This window comes from Elaeis guineensis, chromosome 11 (genome assembly GCF_000442705.2).
Source record: "Elaeis guineensis isolate ETL-2024a chromosome 11, EG11, whole genome shotgun sequence".
NCBI lineage: Eukaryota > Viridiplantae > Streptophyta > Magnoliopsida > Arecales > Arecaceae > Elaeis > Elaeis guineensis.
This window is the reverse complement of record NC_026003.2, coordinates 18,896,191-18,907,955: the sequence shown is the minus strand read 5'-3', so window position 1 is coordinate 18,907,955 and position 11,765 is coordinate 18,896,191. Positions and strand designations below refer to the sequence as shown.

Sequence of the window (11,765 nt, the reverse complement as noted above, 5' to 3'; positions counted from 1 at the left end):
ATTAAGCACCAAACCCCTGATTGGAAGCCCTTTCTTTGCCCTCTAAAAAAAAAAAGAAGAGGAAGAAGAAGAAGAAGAAACGAAACGTTTCATCTCCTTCATGTTTACCACTTCTTCACAAGTACTCAATCCTAGAAACCCCCACACCTAGTAGTAGTGATGTGAGAGAACTCACAACTGGCACCCTTTCAATTGATAACTCCATTGAAGAAAATATTCTGGTGCACATTGGATTGGATCTGGAGGAGGCCGTCATACTATATTAAAAGTTAGAACTCAAAACCCCGGCTCTAATACCAAAAGTCTTTTTGTATAGATATGCCCATTCTTGTTGCTCCTTGGATTGATTTTGATGATTACAAAGCATTTGAAGGGGTACTATTGATTTTCGCTTGAAAAAAACTTATTGCTCTTCAAGGGCAAAATCGTAATTTTATCAAACTTTGATTTGAAAGCATCAAATGATAGAACAAAAGATTTGTGATCCATTGATAAAAATTTTATTATTTTTGGACTTGTATTTTGAAAGATATTTATGTTTGAAAAATATGAGTCGACCCATGAGTCGACTCATGACATATGAGATGATTGGCATGTTGAATTTTTGGATGGCACAAACTTGGCACACCCTGTGAGTCGACCCCCAAGGCATGAGTCGACCCATGAGTCGACCTCTGCGGGTTTTAGGCCAATTTTACAAAACCGTGCTTCCCTTCTCATTTTCTGATGTTTTTCCACAGAGGTCGACCCATGAGTCGACCCCAGGCATGAGTCGACCCATGAGTCGACCCCTATGATGGGATTGTTCCGTATTTTTAACCCATTTTAAGTACTTTTAATACTCATTTAATAAAAATTTCCTGCCGCTGAGAAACCAATCTTCGCGCGTTGTTCTTGGTTTCATGGGAAAGAGGCCCAAAACCCCTCGTCTTCCCCATTTGGCCGCTCCAAGCCTCCCCACCTGATTAAGCCTCATAAAAAATAGAGAAAAATCTAGGAAAATATCAAAAAAATAGACGAAACAGAGGACAGATAGAAAAAATCAAAGGTATGCCCTTTTCCCTCATAGATTGATCATTTTCCTTTGGTTTTTGCATCTTTTTCTTTTCATTTCGCTATCTGTTTTTGGAGATCTATGGAGAAGGAGAGCATCTAAGGATATTAGAGGGATTTTGAGGTTCCGATGATATGGGATTTTATGTGAGTTGCAGCGATGTGAGCTTGAGATTTTGGAGAGCTAATCTGGGTAGAAGCATGATATTTTGTAGGGTTTGGGGATTTTTGATTGAAAAGATTTTTCTTTGGTTTCTTTATTTTCAATTTATGGAGTTCTATTCAAATGATAATACGAATATGATACTAAATCCATGGTGTCAGACTTCCAAGCTCCATTTTTTTTTTGGTTCCTAACTATCAGTTTATGGAGTTGTGTTCTCATGATAATATGAATATGATACCAATCTGTTCATCAGGCAGTGAGTCTCAGATGTAAGATCCAGACGTGTGATATGGGTTGAATAAATACATAAGAATATATATAGGATGGAGGAATGTCACCATACAAAAGCTTAGACTGATTGAATAGTTCAACTGTATTAATAATTTTCTGCTTGATTAATCTGAGAGAATGGGTACTGCTCTCCTTGTGATTGCTCTAGAAGTAAGATGGGGCACCACTCGGGTGATACAAATTTCAACAGCCAACCCTCCCCTGATCCTTAAAAGTGAGGACAAATTGGAGGTACCTTTTTTTTTTCTTTTTCATTTAGTTAAAGGTACCAACTTATCTATTTGGTAAAGGTTCTTGGTTGTTTTATGAGATATTTGGGCCCAAATCCTTCCCTAACCTACTTTGGGAAGTGATTTATTAGCATGGACATCTCATAAAAAATGGTTACATAAACCTTGATTACAAATCTTATTTGGTTGTCCTCTGTATTTATAATATGTTTGCAGGTATGATTGTATACAAGTGAAGCAAATGATGATTTGGCACACTCTCCTTGTTCCCTTTTGTTTTTTTTTGAAGTAAACTTTTCTTGCTCCCTTAGCTTACAAGCAAAGCAAAACCAATGGAGGAAATTATTTGTAGACTTTCTTTCTCCCTTATAGCTTTCGCTCACCATCATACATCACCCACAACACTTCTTCATGACACCTTTATTCTGAAAAGAGAAATATAAATAACAGATCAAGCTAGTGACAGAAAGGACTGGGTGCTAATTCGTTTAGCTAGTTTAAAATCGAGCATGGCAAGGATGGTTGTGTATTTTTGTCTAGATCCCGTTTCCCCCTTGGTTTGAACTCTTTGGCCTACTCAAACTTTTGATTTATACCTCTTCATTTCCTTCATGAATTGACTTATGGATATTATCCATATGAATATGATACTGAATCCATGGTGTGAGACTTGCAGTAGGCTAATTTCACCTTTCTGAACTCTCATATGGGGCCAGAATAAATTTTTTTTGAGACTTTTCGATTCAATTTATGGAGCTCTGTTCTATTGATGATATGAATATGAACTACTGTATATAGGACTTTAAATTATATATTTGTTGTTAAAATAAGCATCTTACGAACCTCAATTTTCTATGTTCAATTATCTTTCTAATTCTTACGCTACCTGCTGATTGTAGTTTTACCATAACAACTCATTTTATTATAGTTGATATTATTTTATTGTCTATTATAATGTGCAGGACATAATGTCAGATAAGAACTGGATGAAACTTAATGACAGAGCAAGTATGGAATATATAAATGAAGTCCATTCATTTCTTAACTTTGCTTTTGGTCAGCCAACTGTTAGTGATAGAATACGATGTCCTTGTACTAAGTATAGAAATACAGTCTTTAAGGGCCGACATGAAGTGAAGGCTCACTTGATCCGAAATGAAATTGTGAAAAGTTATAAACATTGGGTTTATCATGGTGAGACAATTGAGGAAAATTTAGAGGAATGCAATGCTAATAGTAGAGACAATTTAGATGAGGAAGAAAATACAGATTATGATGACTTAATTGGAATGGTTCATGATGCATGTGCTTTCATAAATACTGATGTTGAAAGAGATGATGTGAATGAAGGATATGAACCCCAAGAACCAAATCCGGAAGCAGCAGCCTTTTACAGGTTGCTTAAAGATGCCGATAAAAATTTGTATCCTGGATGTGACAAGGTCTCCAAATTATCCTTTGCTGTGAAGTTACTCCATTTAAAATGTTCAAATAATTGGAGTGATACATCAATGGATAAGTTGCTGAAGGTTTTTAAGGAAGTTCTTCCAAATGGTGCCTTAGTTCCAAACTCATTTTATGAAGCTAAGAAGCTTATTCAGGATTTGAGACTTGAACATATAAAAATAGATGCATGCTTGAATGATTGTGTTATATATTGGGGAGAGAATGCCAATGCAATCGTATGTCCTGTATGTAACTTATCTGCTGAAAATATCAAGGCAGAACGCGCAATATCCCTCACAAGATTTTACATTATTTTTCTTTGAAACCAAGACTCCAGAAGTTGTATATGTCTAAAATCACTGCAAAGGACATGAGATGGCATGAGGAGAAAAGGATAAATGATGGCATATTAAGACATCCAGCTAACTCATTCGCTTGGAAATCCTTTGATGATAAGTACAAGTCCTTTTCTGCAGATCCTCGGAGTGTTAGGCTTGGTCTTGCAAGTGATGGCTTCCAACCATTTGGAAATATGTCTACCCCTCATAGTATATGGCCAGTTGTGTTGATTCCATATAATTTACCTCCATGGCAGTGTATGAAAGATCCTTATTTTATGATGACACTTCTTATTCCAGGTCCTAAGTGCCCTGAAAATGACATTGATGTGTATCTACAGCCTTTAATTGAAGAGTTGAAGGAGTTATGGGATATAGGAGTAGAGACATATGATGCTCATACACGACAAAATTTCAACTTACATGCTGCTGTCCTTTGGACTATTAATGATTTTCCCGCATATGGTAATTTGTCTGGATGGATGACTAAAGGAAAACTAGCTTGTCCTTGTTGCCACAAAGACACTTGCTCTCTTTCAATACGAAGTAAGATTTGTTACATGGGGCATCGTCGGTTCTTACCCAAAAATCATTCATGGCGACGTAATAAAAGATCTTTTATGGAAAATGTGAATATAGAGATGCACCTAAGGTACTAACTGGTGATGATGTGTTGGATCAGCTGCGTAAGTTAAAAAAAGTTACTTTTGGAAAGGGTCAAAAGCGTAAGCGTGATGATTTTAACGATGTTTACAATTGGAGGAAGAAGAGTATATTCTTTCAATTGCCTTATTGGAAGGATCTGAAATTGCGCAATAATCTTGATGTGATGCATATTGCGAGAAACGTTTCTTCTAACATTTTAGGAATTATGCTGGATATAAAAGGAAAGACAAAAGATACATTGAAGGGCCGTTTTGACCTTGTGGATATGAACATTAGGCACAATCTTCATCCTTATATTGAAAATGGTAAATTGAAGATGCCAGTTGCGACTTATACATTATCCCCACAAGAGAAGATAGCCTTTTGCAATTTCTTATCTAATCTAAGGGTCCCTGATGGATTCTCTTCTAACATATCAAGATGTGTGAATATAAATGAGAAGAAGATTTCTGGCTTAAAGTGCCATGACCATCATATCCTTTTGCAGCAAATACTTCCAGTTGCCATTCGGGATTATTGCCTAAGTTTGTTTGTGAGCCATTGATTGAGCTAAGTAACTTCTTTAGAAACTTATGCTCAAAGTCGTTAAAAGTTCAAGATCTAAAACAGTTGGAGGATGACATTGTTATGACTCTGTGTAAACTTGAAACAATATTCCCACCAGCTTTCTTTGATATTATGATTCATTTACCAATTCACTTGGTAAGCGAGGCTAAAATTGGTGGACCGGTCCAATATAGATGGATGTATCCAGTTGAAAGGTAATCCTTAACTTTTTGAAACTTAAATATAATTTCTTTTTATATTATTTTTGACTTAGTTAATATCTTTTGAATCTAGATATTTGCGAACATTAAAGTCTTATGTCGAAACAAAGCTCGTCCAGAGGGGTCAATTGCAAGAGGTTATCTTGCAAATGAATGCCTTACATTCTGTTCTAGGTATTTGAATAGTGTTGAAACAAAATTTAATCGAGTCCCACGAAATGATGATGGAGCTACTTCATACCAAGACTATCAATCTTTGCCAAAGATGGCTGTGCAAAAGGAGCTTTTAAGTCTTATGAGCTTAATGCTCAGGAGTTTACACAAGCTCAAGCATATGTTCTTCGAAACTGTGAGGAAGTTTGGCCATATATTGAGTAAGAACAAAATCTTGTTATTATAAAAATTTTCAAAGAACTTTGTTTCTACTTCAATCATCTTTATTATTGATTAATTATGTCATTCATAGGGAGCATAAAAAAGAATTGGAAGAGGCGAGCTCAAGAAATATCCTGGCTAGACATCACAAGGAATTTTCAGATTGGTTTTATGAACGTGTAGGTATCATATAATATAGGTAAATACTTTAAGTTACTTTTATTTATGCTAATAATGGCTTAATTTATTAATCTTAAATAGGTTTCAAAGCTTAAAGCTAAAGGCAAAGCAAGTGAAGATCTTCTAAGCTTGGCTGTTGGACCGTTCAAAATAGTTCATAGATATGAAACTTACATTGTCAATAGATTCAGATTTCATGCAAGAGATCGTGCAATTGGGCGAAAAAGTCAGAATAGTGGAGTGCTTATAAAAGGAGATGATACATCTGCTGATAAAGAATACTATGGAGTGTTGGAAGATATTTTTGAATTGTTGTATGTGGGAAATAAAAAAGTAGTTCTTTTCAAATGTCACTGGTGGGATGTTGGCCGATTGGGACGAGGATATAGGTTGACAACTATGGATATATAAGCGTAAATATCCATGGATCTTTGAACACCAATGAGCCTTTTGTGTTGGCTTCTCAAGCTCAACAAGTGTTCTATGTAGAAGATTTAGTTGATAGCAATTGGCTTGTTGTGGTAAAAACTTATCCACGTGATGCTTATGATGTGCCATCTGTAGATAATGATGCAATGATGATGATGATGATGATAGTTTGATCGAAGATGATGTCTACCAACAAGAGGAACAAGAATAAAATTTTCAATATGGCCAAGTCATGAACAATGATGAGTTGATAGGAGCGCTACATCGAGATGATCTTCAACCACAAAGCTTTTCACCCAACAATGACACAAATAGAGAGAATCTGATATTAGATGATTTTATTAATGATGATGAGATAGAAGAAGAAGCTGAAAGCGAAACAGATGATGATCAAAACAACCATGATGAATACAGTTCTGATGAATATAGTCCTGATGATTAGCCTATTTGTAATTAAAATTTTATTTTTTGTCATGTTGGAAGAAGAAACATTATGTGATGACCAACAGGTATTTTAATTTAAATCATTTTATTGTGTTCATATTATTTTTGTATCTTCTGATGGCATATTCATATTTTTTTGTGCATTTAGTAGATGTTGCTGATAATTAGTTGAACTTTTACTAAAAAGCTTGCTTATTATTTTTATTAGGAAATGGTTAGATGTAGAGGAAGAGGTGCACGAATTGGTGGACGAGGACAACACCCTGTTATTGATATAAGATTTCAAACAAATGAAGTTACATCACCTCATCGAGAAAGGCTGCGGTGAAATCAATCACAAGAAGAGGCATAACTTTGGGACCAACAAAACCAGCAGACAAATGAACACCAAGACCAGATGCTTGAATTGCAGCAAAGTCAATCCCATGGACAGCAACTTCAAACTCAACCAAGAGTTTCTAGTCATTGTAGTAATGCTGGTATAATAATATTTTATTTATAGCTGAAACTTTTAATTTATTCAACTTAAATTTAGTTATACTAATTGTAATTTATTTTCTATAGCAACTGTTTCAAGTAAGAATGTGCGTGGGCGTTACAAATGTATTAAGGTTGATATGAGAACAAAGAATGGACCATTGAAAGTTAGCATCCCTCATGATATACTGAGAGCAGTAGGAGAAAATGCTAGAGATATTGTCAATTTTTGTGGTTATGTTGTCAGGACACAAGCTCCATTAACTACAAAAAATTGGCCAGATGTGGCAAATAGAGTAGGTGAGCGAATGTGGCTACAAGTAAAGGTAAATTAAATATTTATGATTGATTTTAATATCTTGTTTATTTCTATTTATATATATTAACATACAATTTACATTGTTTGTGTCTTCTAGGAGAAGTTTAAGATGGAAGATGATAGGAATGAATATCGTTTATGTGCTTTTGTCTTGGCCACCATGCAATGACTTTATAGAGGTTGGAGAAATCGCTTGCATGATTTATATAAGAAATTTAGAACTGATGAGGAGAGGTTGGCTAATATTTCTGAAGATGTTACTCCAGAAGATTGGAAATATATGATGGCATACTTCAGCTCTGATGCTTTTCAGATTTTTACAAATTAAAATTTAATTTATATTTAAAATATATACATCATCATTTTGGATTTATAGATGATGTTAGTTGCATGTACCAATTGTTTGTAGAAAGTAAGCAAGCGAAATGCAGCAAATAGGGCAAAGCTAGTTACTAAGCATACATGTGGCACCCGATCTTATGCTGAAGTTGAAGAATCAACTGTAAGTTTTTAGAATAAATTGAAGATTTAACATAGTTTTAGGAACTTCTAAATAAAACACTTATTTTTTTGTGATTCATTTCAGAGGGACCCAGAAACAGGTGAAAAAGCACCACCAGATCAGGTTTGGTTGATTCAGCACACTAAGAAAAATAAAGAAGGAGAATTAGTATGGTCTGACCCTAAATCCAAGGAGATCCATGTTAGTTAAAAAACTTTTCTTATTATTCTTAAAATTCATTATGCATTATTTTGGCATCTAATCTTTGATAATCTATTGCAGGAACAACTTGAGGAGGTTGTTCAACAAACACAAGAGAATGAATCCCAAATGACTCGTGATGACATATTACTGCAAGTACTTGGTCAAAAATCTGGTTATTTTCATGGCAAAGGTGCTAGAAAGAAGGCACCATCTAAGAGAGTTAGGTATAATGAAAATGTGCAAGAAGAGGTACAAAGAGCTGTCGAACAAGCTAAGGAATCGTTGTGGATAGCATTAGAGAAGACGTTCGAGCTCAATTGCAAGATGAGGTTAGAGCTGAGATTCAAGCTCAAATGGAGGAACAAGTTAATGAAAAAGTTAATGCTATGATCCAAGCTCGCTTTGCTGCCTTTTTTGAAACTTTCTCCCAATCAAGAGCTTCATCTTCCTCAATGCATGAACCTTGACCAAGTAAGAATTTTTTACTTTTAAGAAAGTAGAAAAGTTAAATATGATATTTTTTTTTCTTGTTTTCAATGATCTATAAGAGAGGAATATAAACAACAACCAATCAGCTATAGTATACTTAGGTACAGTGCTGCATTCTAAGAGTATGAGATCCATAATTTTTTATAATTCTAGGAATGGCAACTTTGAATTGAGATTCTTAATATATAGTTAATTCTTTTTTTTTAATTTTTTATTTTAGAAGTTTAATTGCTAACATGCCTGAGCTCATTTCGTGTAATCCATTGAAAACATAGATTGAAAACCTTTCTTGTTGTCTCAACTTTTCAATATGAGGTATAAATTTACAAATTATATGCAAAAAAAGTTACCTTATTTTTTTTTTTTAATTTTTAGTGGATAATCTGTTGCTTATCTAGAGGTTGCTAGACTTTAATTACTCAAAACTTTATTCTAGCCAATCATTTACTAATCCAAACCTTGTTTATATGCAGGAATAATATGGGCAGCTACTTCTGTTGGCAGTATGGGAGTACATCAACTAGCTTCAATTTGAAAATATGGATGTCATAGGCTGTTAGTTTTGATCAGTTAAGTAGAATGTAGGGTGCTTATGAACTATAGGTACTAGTCAGTGTTTTTTTTAAATTAATTTTGGATGTCCTATCAAATTTCAAACAGTGAAATTAAAAATTCCTTGGATGTCTTGGATCATGTACTGTTAGTTTTGATCAATTAAATAGCATATGGAGTGCTTATGAACTACTGGTACTATCTTGTGATTTTTATTTTGGATATCTACTGAAATGCAAACATTGAGAAAGATGTATTTGGATTCTTAGTTTGCTTGTGAATGAGATGAATTTCTGTAGTCATATACACTAAATTTTAGTGACGATAACAAGTTGTCACATATGAGATTTTCCATGACAACAAAAGTTCTTATCACTTTAAGCTATTTCAGTGACAAAAAATTTTATCACTAAACAAAGTCATTATTGTCCCAAAACCAATTTACGTTATTGCATTGTGACAAGAATGATTTATTTCTGTGACAAGTTAAGTTGTCACAAATTTTATTTTCAGTGACAACAAAAGTTCTTGTCACTTTAAGCTATTTCAGTGATAAAAAACTTTATCACTAAACAAAGTCATTATTGTCCCAAAACTAATTTACGTTATTGCATTGTGACAAGAATGATTTGTTTTTATGACAAGTTAAGTTGTCACAAATTTTATTTTCAGTGACAAGTGAAACTCTTGTCTCTGTAAGAATTTTCTACAATAAGAGAACTCGTCTCTAAATAGATTTACTATTGTCACAAGATCCTTCAAGGCATGCCCATTTCATTATATTGGTGACAGCAAAAAGTACATTAAGTGACAAGCTCTATTGTCACAGAAAAGAAATGATTCAGTGACAAAAAATTTAAGTTGTGATAAATGATTTTAGCGATGAAGCAATTGCGACCGGCTAGTGACAATAGTTTGTTGTCAGAGAAATTCATCAATGACAATATTCCAAGTTTCAATGACAACATTGCTTGTCACAAAAAACTAAATTTCTTGTAGTGCGAGCTTGGGTCAACAAGTCAGCATAGTCCCTCACTTGCACGCTGACATTGCCACCGACTAGTTGAGCCTCTGCACCTCGAGCGTGGTGGTGTTAAAATGCACAATGTAGTCACGCAATGACTTGCCCTCTTCTTGCTGGAGAAGAAGAGGCCATCTAAGTTTCTTGGTTTGGGTTGATAGTTACTAAAATGAGTAACAAATAGCCTATTGAGCTACTCGAATGAATGAATAAACTCTAGTTGGCATCCTAAATACCATATCCAAGCCAACTTTTTGAGGGTGGCTGGGAAGGTAAGGTAAAGGAGGGTGTCTGAAGCACCCTACAGTATCATGAGGGTTCTATAATCTTACAACTAGTCAAGAGGTTTTATGAAGCCGTTATACAGCTCCAGCTAAGATATCTTGAATCAAGTTGGGATCGATTCCTTCAGAATGGTCTGGGTGAATGGTGGTTAAGAGTTGAAGTTGAGGCTATCATCACTCTGATGTGGTGCATCCTGGATTTTGCCAAAATGATGCTTGATGTCTTGAACTCTCTTTTTGAGCTTCTCCTCCTGTCGAGATCTTTGAAGCCTAGCAAAGTAGGTCTGGATCGAATCACCAGCAGGAGAAGAGCTTCTCGAGTGTGCCTCTTTCCTCAAGATTCGATGGAAAGATAAACGAACTGAAATGGCAGTGGAGTGACAGGAGTGCTGTCGGAGAGTGGATCTTGGACTTTGGGAGTGAGACTGTTGGTTGAGATGTGAGAGAACTGCTTGGGAGTTTGGTTCCACATGCTGCTATTACTGCTCCATCACTTGTTGGAGTCACTGCATAGCACTTACCAGTGCTTGGATTTGATGAACCAGGATATCAAATAGTGGTGGATCAATTATGGTCAGAGGTTGCACTACAACGGATCTACGAGTAGTACTGCTCTGGCTGTGACAGATGAATTGCTAATGGGAGGGGGCGATGTTTTGTGCTCTCATCCTCACCATATTTTTTTTCTCTCAAAGGGGCTCGAACCCTTCCTCTAGCACCAATCTATTGCTGTAAAACTTTGAAGAGATACTGATGTGGCTAGAGCTAGACATTGATCAAGATCTGCAACATCAGAGAGTACCTATAAAGGAAGTCCACAGTCGCCTAGGGTGTTCTAGCTAGGGACCCTCTGATGCTTAAGTTAACTGGAGGTTTGAAAACAGTAGAGAAAAAAAATCACAAGAATCGAGAGAGCAGAGCGAGAGCTCATCTCCAGTATTTGAGTTCTCTTTTTTTCTTATCTGAGGATACCCTTCGTATCTCTTTTATTTGGAGGTTGAGCATGTAGGCTGCTAACCAAAATTTATGAGTTTGTTAGGCCTAACTCTACAAATTGTTAGTACACGTTCTTCCTCTTTTTTGAGAGAGAAATATTTTTTATCTTTTCTAAATCAAGATTGTTAGTCATGGATATCAGGCGCAGTCTTCACCCATGTGGCTGGCTGAATTGATGGTCCCTAGGTTTACAACTGGTCTGACCTTGCCACATCATCTTGGGCATGCCTCAATGGAGGATTGGTTCCAATCGGCATGCCTCTCCCGCAACACATCATATATAAAATACTAAAAAAAGAGAGGGCTATCACTTGTCCATGGTAGCATCATCATTATCTCTACAATTGCTAGAAATATTGGGAGTCCATAAGAAATTGAAAAAAAAAAATCTTATAAGTTGAGAATATAGAAATCAGTACATATAACTTATAAAGTATATACAGTAAAAATTATTAGATGTATGTCCTAGAAATCAATATGGTTAACATATTGTAATAAATCTAAGACACAATTTTATACTTAAAATACTGATTTGA

At 35.3% G+C, this 11,765-nt stretch overlaps 1 protein-coding gene and 1 long non-coding RNA gene across 2 annotated transcripts; both read left to right on the top strand.

Moving 5' to 3' along the window:
* The first annotated feature begins 1,627 nt into the window (after positions 1-1,627).
* On the top strand, positions 1,628-6,663 carry LOC140852369 (uncharacterized). Its single transcript, XM_073245308.1, is given in 9 exon segments — positions 1,628-1,741; positions 2,703-3,422; positions 3,524-4,132; positions 4,135-4,495; positions 4,678-4,951; positions 5,132-5,314; positions 5,424-5,511; positions 5,594-5,826; positions 6,594-6,663. Coding segments are annotated over 9 exon segments (2,652 nt in total).
* Positions 6,664-7,582: 919 nt separating this feature from the next.
* LOC140852452 (uncharacterized) lies at positions 7,583-8,037 on the top strand. The gene is made up of 3 exons (XR_012135299.1): positions 7,583-7,683; positions 7,768-7,884; positions 7,966-8,037. It is a non-coding gene; the product is annotated as an uncharacterized lncRNA (long non-coding RNA).
* The last annotated feature ends 3,728 nt before the right edge of the window (positions 8,038-11,765 follow it).